The sequence below is a fragment of the Macaca nemestrina genome, chromosome 3 (assembly GCF_043159975.1).
Source record: "Macaca nemestrina isolate mMacNem1 chromosome 3, mMacNem.hap1, whole genome shotgun sequence".
In the NCBI taxonomy this organism is placed as follows: Eukaryota; Metazoa; Chordata; class Mammalia; order Primates; family Cercopithecidae; genus Macaca; species Macaca nemestrina.
The window spans coordinates 159,435,877-159,453,628 of NC_092127.1; the positions used below are offsets into that span (position 1 = coordinate 159,435,877).

At 41.5% G+C, this 17,752-nt stretch overlaps 1 protein-coding gene and 1 long non-coding RNA gene across 7 annotated transcripts in view; one reads left to right on the forward strand and one right to left on the reverse strand.

The window, feature by feature from the left end:
• Window positions 1–17,752, reverse strand: part of LOC105487750 (TBC1 domain family member 1) — a 248,177-nt gene that overhangs the window by 94,480 nt on the left and 135,945 nt on the right. For all 6 annotated transcript variants that reach the window (XM_011751393.3, XM_071093743.1, XM_011751392.2 and 3 more), the window contains 2 exons: window positions 16,369–16,460; window positions 8,340–8,450 (listed from right to left, as the gene is read on the reverse strand). In XM_011751393.3, coding sequence (XP_011749695.1) covers window positions 8,340–8,450; window positions 16,369–16,460 — 203 coding nt within the window. The remainder of the gene's footprint in view (window positions 1–8,339; window positions 8,451–16,368; window positions 16,461–17,752) is intronic.
• On the forward strand, window positions 887–9,481 carry LOC139362440 (uncharacterized). The gene is made up of 3 exons (XR_011621377.1): window positions 887–985; window positions 2,824–3,023; window positions 9,362–9,481. It is a non-coding gene; the product is annotated as an uncharacterized lncRNA (long non-coding RNA).

Genomic DNA, 17,752 nt, shown 5'->3' on the forward strand with positions numbered 1-17,752 from the left:
TGAAGAATCTCTAGGACACATCTTTTTGGCACCAGGCCATCATTCTGATTCTGTCTGTGATCTCACCTCATCTGCTCCTTAGTGACATGGCAGCAAGTCCAGGAAATAATTTTGCCTCAGAGAGCTGCTGTGATTACCCCAAGTAAAATGAGGAAATGTGCTTTGAAACCAATCAGGTGAAGCAGTTTATTGCTCAGACTCTGCAACTGGATCAGAGATCTGTCTTCCCTAACTGTGGTCTTCGGCCAGTTTCTTACTCTCTCTGAGCCTCAAACTTCCTCTTCAGCAAAGTGAGACCAATGGCAAGATCGAATCATAACACTGTGTTGTGAGACTAAAACAGGTAAAGTGTGTAAAGCATTGAACACAGTGTGGGACAAAGGTAGCTATGATTAGTTTTTCAAAATAAAGCAATAACTTACCTTTGAGGGCATTTCAGATGGTGAAACAGAAATTTCTCAATTAAAGAACATATTTTCTCTGCCTATACAAACCCTTCGTCCCTTTCTACAGATCTCTGCTTTCTTGCATTTTCCTCTCTCCTACTTTTATTTTCCCATCGTCCTTTCATTCTCTGCAACCAAGCTTCTCTCCCTTAACTACTGGCCATAGAAAATGAAAATAAAAATACAATGGAGTTGTACTAAATGAAGTCTTAGTGTTACTTATTTACAAGGACGTGCTTTTTTGTTTATGTTTTTGTTTTGAGACAGGGTGCCAGGGTCTCACTTTGTTGCCCAGGCTGGAGTACAGTGCCACAATCATGGCTCACTGCTGTCTTGACCTCCTAGGTTCAAGCAATCCTCCCACCTCAGCCCCCAAAGTAGCTGGGACTACGCGCAGCTAATTTTTTCTATTTTTTGTAGAGACGGGGTTTCACCACATTGGCCAGGCTGATCTCAAACTCCTGAGCTCAAGTGATCTACCTGCCTTGGCCTCCCAAAGTGCTGGGATTACAGGAGTGAGCTAACACACCCAGTTGAAGGTACATTTTTAAAAAATATACAACAAATATCTCTGAATTTGTTTCTTATGTGGATTCTCACCTGATTGCTTTCTGTTAGAAAATAATTTTGTTAGAAAAACAAACGGCCAGGTGCAGTGGCTCATGCCTGTAACCCAGCACTTTGGGAGGCCAAGGTGGGTGGATCACCTGAGGTCAGGAGTTTGAGACCAGCCTGGCCAACACGGGGAAACCCCGTCTCTACTAAAAATACAAAAAATAGCCAGGCGTAGTGGCGCACACCTGTATTCCCAGTTACTCAGGAGGCCAAGGCAGGAGAATCACTTGAACCCAGGAGGTGGAGGTTGCAGTGAGCTGAGATCATGACACTGCGCTCCAGCCTGGGCGACAGAGTGAGACTCCATCTCAAAAACACACACACACACACACACACACACACACACACACACACACACACACACACAAGCAAATCCCCCATTACTCTAAATACTGACATATTATTTGTTGCAGTTGTTATATTTCAAGCACACAGAAAAGTGTAGAGACTAATATAACAAATAAATACCTTTGTATCACCACCTGGCTTTGTTCAAGTGAGCGTTTGCCAGGGGTTGAGAACAGTGAGAAGCACAGCTCTGGAGTGCAATGCCCAGGTGAAATGTTCCTCTGCTATTCCCTGGCTCTGTGGTCTTGGCCAAACTGTTATCTCCTGTCCCTTTCAGGCCCTCTACCTGCAGCCTGAGGATGCATAGTGAACTTTCCTCGCGGAGCTGTCATGAGGCTTAAATGAATGAATACAAATCAAAACACATATACCAAGGCGGGGTACAGTGGCTGATGCCTGTAATCCCAGAACTTTGGGAGGCTGAGGCAGATGAATCATTTGAGGTCAAGAGTTTGAGACCAGTCTGGCCAACATGGCGAAACCCTGTATCTATTAAAAATGTAAAAATTGGCCAGGTGTGGTGGTGCATGCCTGTAATCCCAGCTACTTGGGAGGCTGAGACAGGAGAATCACTTGAACCCGGGAGGCAGAGATTGCAGTGAGCTGACATCGTACCACCACACTCCAGGCTGTGTGACAGAGTGAGATTTGTCTCAAAAAATAAAAACAAAAATGTAAACCAGACACTCAAAAAACGTCAGATATCATGACTATTACCTGTTCTATGAGCCTCTTTTTTTTTTTTTTTTTTTTTTTTTTTTTTTGAGATGGAGTCTCACTCTGTCGCCCAGGCTGGAGTGCAGTGGTGCGATCTTGGCTCACTGCAACCTCCACCTCCTGGGCTCAAGCAATTCTCATGCCTCAGCCTCCCGAGTAGCTGGGACTACAGGTGTGCGCCACCACATCCGGCTAATTTTTGTATTTTTTGTAGAGATGCGGTTTCGCCATGTTGGTCAGGCTGGTCTCCAACTCCTGGCCTTAAGCGATCCACCTGCCTTGGCCTCCCAAAGTGCTGGAATTACAGGTGTGAGCCACTGTGCCCAGCCTACTTCCTACTTTTAATGGGAACCACTACAGACATCTTTGAAGCTTAATCACCACTACTTCCCCACATCTGGCCATATGCAGAAATATTTGGTGTTTATCCTATCAATTCATGTTTTCTACTTTTATATGTATGTATGTGTCCATAAAAGATATGTAGTTGAAACTAAATGAAAGGTGTCATACTGCATACATCCTTCCGTAAATTAGCTTCCTTCTTGCAATACTATTTTTGAGATTTACTCCTGCTGACAAATGTTTTCTGATTCACTCACTTTAGCCAGAGTGCACATTTTCACTGTATAACCTAATTTATCCATGTTCCTACTGTTAAACACTTATTTGCTTTTTTTTTCTTGCTTTTACAAAGGAGGCTGCAGTGACCTATCTTGTACAGAGCTCCTTACAGACTCACGTGAAATGTTTGGCAAGGGAAATAATGAGGAATGTCCTCACTGGGTCACAGGGACTGAGCCTCTTCAGCTACACCAGATACTATCAAGCTTCTCTCCCCTGAATGGTACCAATTCATATTCTCAGTATCAGTATAGGAAAGTTCACCTTTATAAGGTATTGTCACATTTTTTAAATTTCTGCCAGTCTAATGGGCATAAAATGTTCCTTAACTATGTCTTCCCCTCATTCTATTGCTATTAGGCATTATTTTATTCAGTAATCTGCTGTTCGAAGACCTTAATGTCTTCTTTGAATAATGAAATCCTAATTCACTAATGAATGCTACATATTTTTCAAGGCATGAAAGAAAAAGAATGGATTCTGATTAGAGTGACATTCAGCTTTGTCCAATTATCCATAATTTTAATTCTATGAGAATGAGAATATGCATCAAAAGAATGGCTACTAGCTTAGAAATTCCTTTGAGAAGGGAAACTATCATTTACCTTTGTGTTTCACACTACAGAGCATACCGTGGACATGTAATATTGGCTTGTTCAAAATGAGTGAATGAGCAATGATCCCCTTGCAGGTCCATGGGAAATACACACCTAAGGTAACAGACTCACTCAGCAAATAGTGACCAAGTGCCTGCGAAATGCTATGCGCCACAGGGAGGCGCCTTACCTGTTGCAACTGGTTCTGTGCAATCACTGACCAAGTGTAAGGGCCTGTCCAGGCTCGAGGCAGCCTCCAGAGTAAAGGGAATTACGCACAAAGGGCCCCCAGGGACCTGCCTTCTACTCAACACCAGTTACAAAGTTAAGAAAAGGGAGAATTGCTTTCAAACTCATAATAAACCTTTCATAAAAGTGAAGCAAACTGAATTGTTTTGACATATAAAGAAAATATTGGCCGAGCGCAGTGGCTCACACCTGTAATCCCAGCACTTTGGGAGGCCAAGGCAGGCAGATCACGAGATCAAGAGACAGAGAACATCCCAGCCAACACGGTGAAACCCCGTCTCTACTAAATATACAAAAATTAGCTGGGCGTGGTGGCCCATGCCTGTAGTCCCAACTACTCAGGAGGCTGAGGCAGGAGAATCGCTTGAATCCGGGAGGCGGAGGTTGCAGTGAGCCAAGATTGTGCCACTGCACTCCAGCCTGGCAACAGAGCAAGACTCTGTCAAAAAGAAAGACAGAAAGACAGAAAGACAGAAAGACAGACAGACAGACAGAAAGAAAGAAAGAAAAAAGAAAAGAAAAGAAATATTAGCTAAAAGACTAAAGCAAGCAGCATCAGTTAGTAGATCCTAAGAGACAGAAGTGCATTTGTATGCTTGTGTTTTTAAAGCAGGCCTGAAGAATCTCTGTGTACTTAATTCAATGTTTCTTCTGCTGTCCCCTACTATCAAAAAAGATTGTTTTCCATGTCTATTGCCATAATTCAAATAAAGTTTGTTTAAAAAATTGCATTTAAAAAATAATTCACATTTAGAATATAACTTGTTCCTTATTTATCTTAAAATAAGTATCTAGAAGTTTCTCCTTGGAAGATGATGCTGGTTCTTAAGAGTAATTTCTTTAAAAAAAAACAAAAAACAAAAAACAAAAAACAGATGGGGTATCGCTATATTGACCATGCTGGTCTCAAACTCTTGGCCTCAAGCAATCCTCCCATCTCAGCCTCGCAAAGTGCTGGGATTATAGGCGTGAGCCACTGTGCCCGGCCCTTGTAGACAATAATTTCTAATTTGGAGGCTCCACAGTGAATTCAATCGCAGTCATCATATTGCACATCCTTCGACAGATGGGTGAACTCTAGGCATGAAAGTTCGGATTCAAGTTTTAAATCCTGATGCTACACTGAAATTCTCAGTTCAGAACCCACCATCCCAGGCTGGCACAATGTATCTACCAGCAGCCTTATTCATAATCAAGCAGCTCAGAAGGAGAATGGAGAAAGAAACTCTTGACATTAATACCACAGAACAAAAAGGAACAAACTACTGATACAAGCAACTGATCCATGCAACAATGTAGCATAATGTTTCTGATGAGTCTCAGAAATGTTATGCTAAGCGGAAGGAGCCAGAACTCAAAAGAGTATCATGCCATTTATAAGAAATTCTAGAACTGGCAAAACTAATCTAAGGTGAAAAAAAATCAAAACAGTGGTTACCTGGGGGAAGGGGTAGTAAGGGCTGACTAGTAGAGGAATATAGGGCTACTTTCTGGTAGGATGAAAAAAATTTTTTTTTTTTTTTTTTTTTTTTTTTGAGACAGAGTCTCTGTCACCCAGGCTGGAGTGCAGTGGTGCAATCTTGGTTCACTGCAACCTCCGCTCCCCGGGTTCACGCCATTCTCCTGCCTTAGCCTCCCGAGTAGCTGGGACTACAGGCGCCCGCCACCACGCCTGGCTAATTTTTGTATTTTTAGTGGAGATGGGGTTTCACCGTGTTAAGCCAGGATGGTCTCGATCTCCTGACCTCCTGATCCGCCCGGCTCGGTCTCCCAAAGTGCTGGGATCACAGGCATGAGCCACCGTGCGCGGCAGGATGAAAATATTCTATATCTTGATAGTGGTTTGAGCTACCTGAATGTAGTAGCAGTCATCAAAACTCAACAAACAGTACACTTAAGATTTGCATAACCTACCATATGTAAATTTCATCTCCCCCAAATTGGAAACAAACACTAAATTCTAGTTAATGAAATGCATGCTAAAGTGTTTAGGGATGAAGGGTATTGATATCACTTAATTTGAAAGGCATGGAAAAATAAGGTGGACTAATAGATATATGATAAACCAAATTAACAAAATGTTTAAAACTGTAAAATCTGGATGGTGGGTTTATGAGTGCTCATAGTATAATTCTTTCAACTTCTCTATATGTTTGAAATGTTTCATAATAAAATGTCACAAAAAAAAAGAAAGAAAATCTTATCTGCTAGAAAACAGACCCAAGGAAATCAGTAAGTAGTTATATAGCATCAAATTTTGTTAAGCTCCTTAAAAAAAATAAATAATAATTAAGATAAAGTACTTAGATGTCAGACACAGTGACTCCACTACTCACTAGCTAACTGCTTGACTGCTCTTCCCCACTTCCTCATCTATAAAATGGGTATTTTACCACCTACCTCAAAAATCCTGTAGAATGAATGGAGTCATTTACATAAGGAATGAGAACTGTATCTGGCACTTGGTAAACATTCAGTAAGTGACAGCTGATTTCATACTAATTTTTGTACCACCTCTGTGAATACAGGTGGAAACGACAAGTCCACTGACTAAAATGTGACAGCCTCTAACTTAATGTATAAGTCTTGCCCAAACTGAACCCTGTTCTGTAAGATCAAAAGACTCATTCAGGGTTTTTCCTATTTCGCAACTCCTCTGACAGTTACCCAGCACTATTCTTTTGGTCTTTGAAAAGCACATATGGCCTCCCTGCCAACCCTGAGCACGGAGAGGAGTGCTCGCTGTCCTCTGTCCACTTTTGAAGTCCTGTGGCCAGAGAAGTTCTTTGTCAAAGTCATGATCCTACCACGGTCTAGGTCACATCTTCCCACATTTACAAAAGCTTTAGAAATTTTTAGGTCCAACAAGAAGGTAATGAAATCCATGTGGCTAAACTGATAGCAGAAAACATGCAAAGAATCTATCAGTGAACCTCAAGGCTGTTCCTAACAGGTCTATAAAGCAGCTGCTGCTCTGAGAAGCCCACTCCTCAGAGCCCATGAGAATGTCCAGCCTGGAGTACACCAGCCTCATCAGGGGATTAGGGCAGCTTCTTTATAGATGAAGACATGAGCCTTCTGGGTCATGATGTTTAGAAACCCCTAGTAAAAGTGTTGCACAGACGCCAGTTCTGCTTGTAAGGCTTCTACACTGAACTCTTATACTTTGGCGGGGGGGCGGGGAACATTAAACACATTTCTCTATTGGATGATCTATGCTCAAACCATAAAAATATCCTGGTCCATAAAAATGAGTCTGCAGTTAGGTCAAAACTTTCCATTCACCACAAATGCTCAAAATGTTTAGTAAAAGAAGACTTTCCATCCACCGTAAGTGCTTCATTCCCCTTTCTAGCAGTTATAAATTACTCCAAAATTATTAATTTTCTGTTGGAACACGTCAGACTGACTCAGATAAAAGATAGTCGGAACAGGGAAAAAAATCAGTGGCACAAGAGGGGGAAAAGGGAGTGGAAAAGAGAAAAGAAATAGGCGAAAAATGAACTCGAGAATTAACTGAAAACTTAGATTGTGTGGTCCATCCAAAAGTGAACAGGAGAGACACAGAACTTGAATGCCATCTTAAGGGTACAGGCTGAGAAGGGAGGAATGGCTACAAATCAAGACCAAAAGTCAAAAATAAAAAAAAAAACACAGGTCATATACTCATGTTAGAATCACTGCTAAAGGACCCCATGGCTGGCCAATGAGATTAGAAACCATGGCTGACACTGTACACCAGCCCAAGGGTTCAGGGAAGGCATGCATTTGCCTAAGCCATCGGAAGGTAGAAACCTAATGAGGAGATTTGCTAAGTGTACACCCCATGAAAACTGTACACTTGGTTTAGGGTCCAGACGCAGAGGCTGCCGTGGGACAGGGCACACCGCTGAGCACAGAAGAGTCTTTGGCACACGCATGCGGGGAGTGTTCAAAAAGAAAAGGGGACACACTTTTGGGAAACTGAGAAACTTGTACATCCTTCACTGATTTTTCCCTAGATTTTTGGCCAACACGTAACTTTAGCAAACATAAAACGTGTATGTTTTGAAGCTATTAATGGTTCATTACAAATGGACTCACACGGAGTCCAAAAGACAAAGGAAATGGTCTGCGGTACCACATAACATAGGGACTCCCAAACGGGAAGATCTTCCAAGGGAGAGATCTGCAGAGAGCCTCAGCTTCTACCTTGAGACCCCACAAAGAGAAAAGTTAAATAATGCTGTAGACAGTGGAGGGGAGGGAGACTCTGTATTTTCATCATGCAAAATGGAATTAACCCAAGTTCTAACCTGAAGAGCACATAAGTCAGGCTTGCCAACATTGTATCTGATTTGTGACCTAGCATTTGTATCACAAAGGACGTTCAGGTACTTTTTGTAATTCCAAAGGCAGCCATGCAATGTCTGTCCAGGTTTACAGAGAAGAAAGGCGAGGTGACAGACCAGCTCCCTGCAAGCCAAGCAGCTCATCTTGGTGGCATCCACTCTTACACTCAATTCTTGCTGCTCTAAGCCAGTCCTCTTATTAGAGCAGCTGTTCCAACTCTGCTATGGTGCAGACAGAAACTTTTCCTATCTTCTCAAGCATGCATAATCTAACACCCCCAAATCTCCCCTCTATGTGCAACAAAGGAAAATAAAACAGAGAGAGAAAAAGAGGTATCAGAGTTTCAGAAAATCCTCAAAACGTTGTCTACACAGAGACTTGGCAACAATTACAAGAGACAAAAATGCCATACCTGCTTCATCTCCCCAATATGGATGTGTTCTTTCTGTTTCTCTTCATATAAACATCTCAGAAAAGAAATAATCAATTCATTCTCTCGCTGTTCATTTCTTGGTCTCAATTTCTTGAAAACAAAAATCAGAAACAGGATTTTTAATGGTCAACAACATTGCTAAGCCGTCTCTTTTTAAACGCTAACAGCTTCCATTCACTAAACTAGTGCTTTTACTCAGTTATCTCACTAGGGGGCACCAATGGTCCTAAAAGTAGAGGTAATTTTTAAAAAGGAACAGTGGAGCCAGACGGTCAGATTCAGCTTGTGATCTCTGCTGTCCTCCTATCTAAAATGAATCCTTAATATCAGATAGAGACAGAGTCAAAATGTTTAACAAATAAATAGTTTTTAAAACATGAGGAAAAACACAAAATCCATGTAAATACCCAGAGGTCAGGGACCATAATGACCAAACATTGACAAACCCTTAGGGAATGGGCAAGGAAAACAGCAACGGGATTCAATGTCATAATTTCCTATGCTAAATGTGTTCACCGTGAAGCACTCTGTGGAATCCCCACGGGGCACGTCCTTCCATACAAGATTTCATGGCGTGTACTACATTTCTTTCTTCTTTCTTTAAAAAAAATTCTCTCTATACCTTTTAACTTTTAGACAGGGTCGTGGCACCGCACACTGGACCAAAGTCAGGACATGTAGGTTCTGGTTGCTGCCTAGAAGTGAGACGGAAGCCACGCCCCTTAATCCTAGCTTCCCTGTCTGCTGAAGTGAGGATGGTGTGCAGAGGAAACTCCACGGTCTCCTCCTGCCCCCAAATGCCTTGGATTTGAAATGCCAGAGTGCATTTTTTTAAAGTCTACCTAATTTAATGTATTATTTTATCTGTATATAAACAAAGTAAAATGAATTGCTTTGGGATACACAAAATTTTTAGTCTATAAATTTTGAAAATACATCTTTTTTTATATTGACAAATATCCATTGCCCGTTCCTCCTCTCTCCCTACTTCAAACTTCCAGCCTGTTCTTTAAAACAAATTCAGTGACATAAATGGATCGACTACACAAGGATCTGAGTCTGGGTCAACACCACTCTTGGTCACTTCTTCCCCAGCTAACTAAGAAAGCGACTTTACCCTGCACGTCTAACCCAGACTTTCTGACAGTCCTTTCTTAAAGAAACCCAGTCCTTTCTTAATGAACAAGATAAAAGGTAAGTTGTTCTTGTCACGTAAGGAAAAGATAGTTAATGATTAGAAGGGTTTGTTTCCATCGAGGACTTCCTGTTTTTTCAGATTTCGGACTGAGATATTAAATATTTTAGAGGCTAAAGCAGACACTCTCAACCTGGACTCCAGGCCATGAACCTCAATATTATAAAATTTTACAAGTTACATGCAACAAGTGGATTCCTCTAGAGAAAGTGGGCATTAGATTCTCAAAAAGGAAAGTGGCAGTAATGCCACAATCCCAACTTAACACTGCTAGATCAGAGAGTTACGGATATACTAAGTCCAAATGTCCACAAAACAACAAGAACTCCCATTTATGGTTGGTGGGGATGCAAAACAGTATAGCCGCTTTGGAAAACAGGCCGGCAGTTTCTTGTAAAACTAAACACATTCTGACCACATGACCCAGCAACTGCACTCCTTGGTGTTTACCCAAATGAGCTGAAAACTTATATTCACACAAAAACCTATGATCTCATGTTTACAACATCTTTATTCACAGTTATCAAAACTTGGAAGCAACTAAGATGGGCATCAGTTGGCAAATGTAAAGAAACTGTAGTGCATCCACAAAACTCAGTATTATTCAGCAATGAGAAATGAGCTATCAAGCCGTAAAGAGAAATGGAAGAACCTTAAGTGCATATTGCTAAGCAAAAATAGCCAGTCTGAAAAGGCTACTGTGTGATTCCAACCACATGACACGCTGGAAAAGGCAAAACTATAGAGAGAGCAAAATGATCAAGGATTAGGGAGGAGGTGGGAGAACAGGCAGAGCATGGGGATTTTTAGGGCAGTGAAACTATTCTGTATGATACCATAATGATGGGCACATGACATTAAGCATCTGTCACAACCCACAGAATATAGAACACCAACAGTGAACCCAAATGTAAGCCATGAACTTTAGTTAATATTAATGTACAAATATTGGCTCATCAATTATAATGAATGAACCCTCAGTAATGCAAGATATGCTAAAAATCGGAGAAACTGGGGGGTGGGGGACAGTGAAAGCTAATATGGAAACTCTGTACTTTTCACCCAATTTTCCTGTAAACCTAAAACTACTCTAAAAAAAAATTAAGTCTATTTAAAAAAAAAGGTCCAGGGAAGCGAACAGGAATTACGAGAGGCCTCTGAGCAGGTACAGGCACCTGATGGTTGGCCCACTCTTTCTTCTCCTGTGTCTTTAATTAAACCTTCCAGCTCTCCCCACAAGAAAATGTATATTGTGCTTGGAGAAATTCTTCATCATCATCTATTTCAAAATATTTTAAAAAGCTAATCGTATAGTAGAGGAGGAGTATTAACGTATTTTTCCCCTCAAAATACACTTTAAAAAACTATTCAAATAGGAAGGAAATTAGACCACAACTAGGAACATTATACTACCACAGTTGTTTTTCATTAAAAACTGATTAAGAACCAGAGACTGCATCATGGAACTTGTTAAACATCATAGAGAAGTCACTAAAGCAGAGAAATAAACGTTTATGGTGTTATACACGACCAAGAAACAAATCTTTCCTTAACATAATTCTGAAATACAATTAGTGAGTTGTCATCTCCCTAAAATCTCCCATGCAACTTCACCATCCTCGATAGTGGCAAATCATTATTATTATTATTATTATTTTTTTTTTTTGAAACAGAGTCTCGCTCTGTCACCTAGGCTGAATGAAGTGCAGTGGCGCAATCTCGGCTCACTGCAAGCTCCACCTCCCAGGTTCACGCCATTTTCCTGCCTCAGCTTCCCGAGTAGCTGGGACAACAGGCGCCCGCCATCACTCCCCGTCTAATTTTTGTATTTTTAGTAGAGATGGGGTTTCACCGTGTTAGCCAGGATGGTCTCGATCTCCTGACCTCATGATCCACCCACCTCGGCCTCCCAAAGTGCTGGGATTACAGGCATGAGCCAACGCGCCCGGCTAAATCATTATTTCTTAAAGGTGATTTAACTTTATGAACATTCATCAGTAAGAGAGACAAGTCTTAGGAAAATAATGGGGAATCAAATTGGGTAACATCACTTTGCCATCAAAAATTACCTGCTTGTTCAAAATTAAACTATGGTGTCAGAAGTCAGGATGATGGTTACCTTGAGGCAGACACAAAAGAGGACTATGAGGCAATGGAAATGCCCCATTTCTTTCTTTTTTGGGGGAGACAGAGTCTCACTCTTTCCCCCAGGCTGGAGTGCAGTGGCACAATCTTGGCTCACTGCAACCTCCACCTCCCAAGTTCAAGCGATTCTCATGCCTCAGCCTCCCGAGTAACTGAGACTACAGGCACGCACCACCATGCCTAGCTAATTTTTGTATTTGCAGTAGAGACAGGGTTTCGTCATGGTGGCCGGGCTGGTCTTGAACTCCTGACCTCGAGTGATCCACCCACCTTGGCCTCCCAAAGTGCTGGGATTACAGGCATGAGCCACCGCGCCTGGCCAGAAATGTTCCATTTCTTAATCTTGACACTGGCTGCACAGTTGTATTTACCTTATAAAAATTCACTCAATTACACATCTTTGATTTGTGTGCTTTTCTATCTGTATGTTATACTTCAATTTATAAAAGAATATTACAAAACAATTAATTGCCTGTTAAAAGTAACAAAACTAAGTTAGTTACATGTTTCTTAACCTATAAAAGGCTTATAAATTATCATAAAGGAAATTCAGAAATAAACTGCCAGCTGGGCAAGGGGGCATGTACCTGCAGTCCCAGCTACTGAGGAAACGGAGGTAGGAGGATTGCTTGAGCCCAGGAGTTCGCAACTGAAATGTGTTCTGATCACACCCTAGAATAACCACTGCACTCCAGCCTGGGTAACATAGTGAGCCCCTTTCTCTTACAAAAAAATTAATAAATCAATCAATACATTTCCAACACTGATTAATGCATCCCAGAACGCTGAGAAAGCCCATGGTCTCCTAAGGGAACCACTTAAAAAGACAGCCCTCACATGGACACTGCAGTCTACCATCTTTCAAACAATTATAATCCCATTTTGTAAGAAATCATTTTAAAACCATGGAAAATCCAACTAACCTGATATATATTCTTCAGAAAGTAAAAAGAGTCTCTTCTGACCATTAACCTTTAACTTGTGAAGTCATGTCACTTAATAAGTTATCAACGTCTATCGCGTACAAATCTACTTGATTTATCTAGTCAGTATTTAATTAAGTCATTCCCTCAAACACACTCATATAGATTAGGAGAATTAGACTTTGAGATATTTTATTTACTAGCCCCACGTTGGCTTCACAGCAATTCTTATCCTGAGATGATCAATTTGGATTCAGTATATTCACCCAGTAACAGAGCATCAGGGGGTCATCCTCACCTATGCCTAGCTAGATATGTTTGAAAATGAAACATTTCAGAAAGCTCATAAATAAAAAGACAGCTTTGCAGTGTGGTTTGCCCACATGACTGTCTGGCACCAAGTTCTCAGAGTGCTCAAAATCAGCTTGTTTACAGCAGAGATAACCTCCAGCATCGTTTACACACAGTTATCAGTGATTTCTTTATAGCTGTTAGAGTTCCATTTTTTAAATTAAATATTCATTTACATGATCCTTGAATATGGTATGTTTTAATAACTAAGTAATCATGTACCATTAATTTCAATGGTAATTATATTTCTGTTATGAAAATTTGCACGTGGAGCACTTTTTCAGAAACAAATTCCCCTGCAGGAAAGACTGAACAAAGGAAAATATTGACTATTCTATTTATAAGAAGACTCCGGAAACTGCAAAGTCACCTTTTTCCTTACAACCTTTTTGAAATGTATTATTTTCAAGCACATCAGCCAGCATTGCTGTCTAAAACGAAACCAATGACTTGGTTTATAAAATGTTTTACAAAACCAAGAATGGTCATTGAGGACATAATTCAACAAGACCATCTAACAAGCCTCTAGAACAAAAGATTCATGGGCAAATCTGTATCACTCAAGGAACAGTCACACTCATGGTGATGGAAGACAAGGTGAGAGCTGGCTTTTCAAAGTTGGTGAACAATACAACTTCCCTTTGGTGTCTGATGCAACTAAACAATTACAGAGACCTCTAGAACAACACATAGGGGCCTCAGGATATTAACTGAATGCTCTTTTTTTAAAGCAAACCTTAGTCATAACCTACTCTGTTCTGAAGTGTCTTTGCCATGATGTACTCAGTGCCTAAAAGCCTGCATGAGTCACAGAGAATCTTGGAATCATGCCCATTAGGAACATCTCATTGCTGCGGAAGAATATTTTGTGTATTACCTATACTGATTCATCACACTGTTTTAGGGAGAGCTACGTGGTGCTGTCTAGACAAAAAAGAAAACCCACATTATGAAAGGGAAGTTCCTCTTCTATGCTTGCTAGAAAGATGGTTTCGTGGCCAGGCGCGGTGGCTCACACCTGTAATCCCAGCACTTTGGGAGGCTGAGGCGGGCAGATCACAAGGTCAGGAGATGGAGACCATCCTGGCTAACATGGTGAAACCCCACCTCCTGAACCCAGGAGGCGGAGCTTGCAGTGAGCCGAGATTATGCGACTGCACTCTGGCCTGGGCCACAGAGCAAGATTCAGTCTCAAAAAAAAAGAAAAGAAAGATGGTTTCTTAAAGTGACTGGACAGCTCTAGAACAGTAAGCGAGCCAGCATTAGATGAAAAAGGCCCCAGCTTGAATTGTAAATGCATTAACAATCAGAAGCGTATTGTCCATTTTTGAATTCCAAATGCAAATCACATTATATTTGTCTAAGAGTATTGTGTACTTAGAACTCTAAAGATCTTTTAAGAAAAAACAACGTAGCATGTCTCAAGTTGATTCAAAAGAAAACAAGAAAATGTAAAGACAAGTGAAAATTGTGAAAATTACCCTCTAGGCTATTTAAGACATGAAAAAACATCTTTCTATGCTCTCTTCCTACAGCATATGCCAATTCTACTGTAGAAGGAGAACAAGGGAATAAGACAAGACCTCTAACATGTGATTAAAATGAGAAAGATGGCCAGGCGTGGTGGCTCACACCTGTAATCCCAGCACTTTGGGAGACTGAGGAGGGCGGATCACAAGGTCAAGAGTTAAAGACCAGCCTGGCCAATATGGTGAAACCCCGTCTCTACTAAAAATATAAAAATTAGCAGAGTGTGGTGGTAGTAGGTGCCTGAAATCTCAGCTACTCGAAAAGCTGAGGCAGGAGAATCGCTTGAATCTGGGAAGCGGAGGTTGCAGTGAGCCAAGATTGCACCATTGCACTCTGGCTCTGGGTGACAGAGTGAGACTCTGCCTCAAAAAAAAAAAGAGAGAGAGAGAGAGACAATCCTTTCATTTTTTTACACTAACAGAAAGCAGATCGTGGATCCTAGTATAGTATTTTCCCAGTAAGGAGGGAAAAGCACTTAAACCCACCCAGTTGCTAGCTGTCTTATTTAATGGCTCCTCTATTTACAGAATCTGCTGCCTGCCCCGCAAAAGGAGATATTTATTCTTTGTTTTGATATGCTTCCCTCCCTAAAAAAGTGCCAGGGAGCCATCAAAAATGGCCCTCGGCTAAAGCAGACATGAAATTTTGGATGACCTCATTAAAGATTCATAATGAACAGGCTACAGGCATGCCAGCACACACAGCATGGTCTCCCCGAGATACATTGCATCTAAATGCAAGGGCAAGAGCTAGCTTCCAAGTTTACTGCAGAAAGCCGATGAGCTTGAATTTTGTTTTGTTTTTGTAGGTTTGATATATTATCGGGTTCCAAGTAGACAGCATGACCTAAATTTATTTTCAAAAATGAAAAGAAAAAATGGTGTGGGGGGAAAGAAGGAACAATTCTGTTCAAGCTCATGAACCAAATGTTGTCTCATTCGACTGCCACACTTAGGGCTGAAATCCCAAGCAGGAAGGGGCGGGCAGAGGTTTCCCAGGGAACAGATGAGTGCATGTAGACCAGAGGCCAGACCTTCTGTCTCCCAGACTAAGGCGCTTTCCATTTTATAATTTCCTCTCTCTTATGCTAACATTTAGTTTAAGGAAGAAGCTTGTCTGTTTCAGTTAGTTTTACTATCTAAGCTAAGGCCTGATGGGAATCTGCAATTCTGACCTGGACCCTCTATGGGACTGTGAAAGCTTAAGCCAAGCAGGTCCAACATGTGGCCCAGGACAGCTCTCAATATAGTCCAACACAAATTCATAAGCGCTTTTAAAACATTATGAGATGTTGGGCCTGGCGCGGTGGCTCACACCTATAATCCAAGTACTTCGGGAGGCCAAGGCGGGCGGATCACGAGGTCAGGAATTCAAGACTAGCCTGACCAACATGGTGAAAGCCTGTCTCAACTAAAAACACAAAAATTAGCCGGGCGTGGTGGCGCGCCTGTAGTCCCAGCTACTCAGGAAGCTGATGCAGGAGAATCACTTGAACCCGGGAGGCGGAGATCGCCGTGAGCCCGGATCGTGCCATGGCACTCCAGCCTGGGCAACAGAGCAAGACTCTGTTATACAAACAAATAAACAAACACCATTGATATTTTGTGTGTGTGCGTGATTTTTGTTTTTTTTTTTAAGCTCATCAGCTATCATTAGTGTCTTTTATGTGTGGTCCAGGACAATCCTCCTTCTTCCAATGTGGCCCAGGGAAGCCAAAAGATTGGACACCCCAGAAACCAAGACGAACTCAAGGCACCTTACCCCAGGCTGGGACAACACTGGTTTGCTATTTTGTATACATAGCATTTCCCAGGTAAGCTGCCTGCCTTTTCTTTCCTTCTAGAAATTAGTAACTGTACTGTACCTGAACCTCTTCAAAAATAGTCGCCTGCTCCTGATTGGTTAATGTTGTCAGGTGCTTTTGCAGTTCTAGTTTTGTTTTGGAAGAATTCATTCCTATTAAGAGAAAAAAAAAGAGGCATGAAAAAACTCTATGCAAAAGTTGTGAGATAGGAAGTTAACCTCTTCCACACACATCCCCTTCACATTCTCTTCCACTTCAGACTTTCAAGGTTTTATGGAAAAAAAAAAAATTTATTATTTTTTTTTTTGACATGGAATCCCACTCTGTCACCCAGGCTGGATTGCAGTGGTGCAATCATGGCTCACTGAAGCCTTGACCTCCCCAGGCTCAAGCAATCCTTCCACTTCAGCCTCCCCAGTACCCGGGACTACAGGTACATGCCACCATGCCCGGCTAATTTTTGTATTTTTAGTAGAGACGAGGTTTCGCCATGTTACCCAGGCTGGTCTCGAACTCCTGAGCTCAAGCAATACGCCCACCTCAGCCTCCTAAAGTGCTGGGATTACAGGCGTGAGCCACTATGCTTGGCGTGGAAATTTTCATCGAAAATAGTGTTGCTGTTATCTTTGTCATCATCTTCTAAATGAGCTCTGATGCACTGGACACGGAATAATAGGCGTTAAGCTTGCACCATTTAATTCTCAAAACAATCTGATGAAGAGGATGCTATTACCCCCAGTTTACAGCTAAGAAAACTAAGACCCAGAGAGCTTATGTCATTTCCACAGACCACTTATTTGTACTCTACCTCAGGATTGTGAGGCTCCAAATTACTTTCTCCCTGTTAAAATACCTCACATAATCAGAAACTTCTCCTCAGAAAATGATAAATTCTTGTGTTGATACGTAAACCTGACAACTTTTTCTTAGGGAAAAACAACTCCTATTCTGTTGGAAAACTGACGCACATTTCTCCATCACAGAAAACTGATGCATGTGGCTCACAATTTTTCTTACACCACCACATGCTTATTAATAACTTAATGAACATTACATTTAATTAATGTTACAAAGGGTTTTGAGGAAAAGTTATAAAAATAAAGTCATTACATCATTTTAGTACCCATTAGAACCTGGTATTTCAAGAAGTTCCTTCCCCACACAAATACGGCTCAGAGCCTGCTCTGCCTTTTTGTGGTGTCCAGTGATAAACGTCACACATGATGAGAAGGTTGATAATGAAAGAATATGCTGACCCAACTGCCATGAAAAGAAAAAAACTGCACGGGTTATTTTTCTTCCAAGGGCAGCTCTCACCTCACCCACCTGGCACTGTCTTCTCATCCCACCAGGGTGGCCCTGAGGCAGAGGCCTGGCCAAGGCTCTGGGCTGGAGAACAGTGTGCGAGGCACCTACATCACTACGGATGGCCGGGAGGGAAATC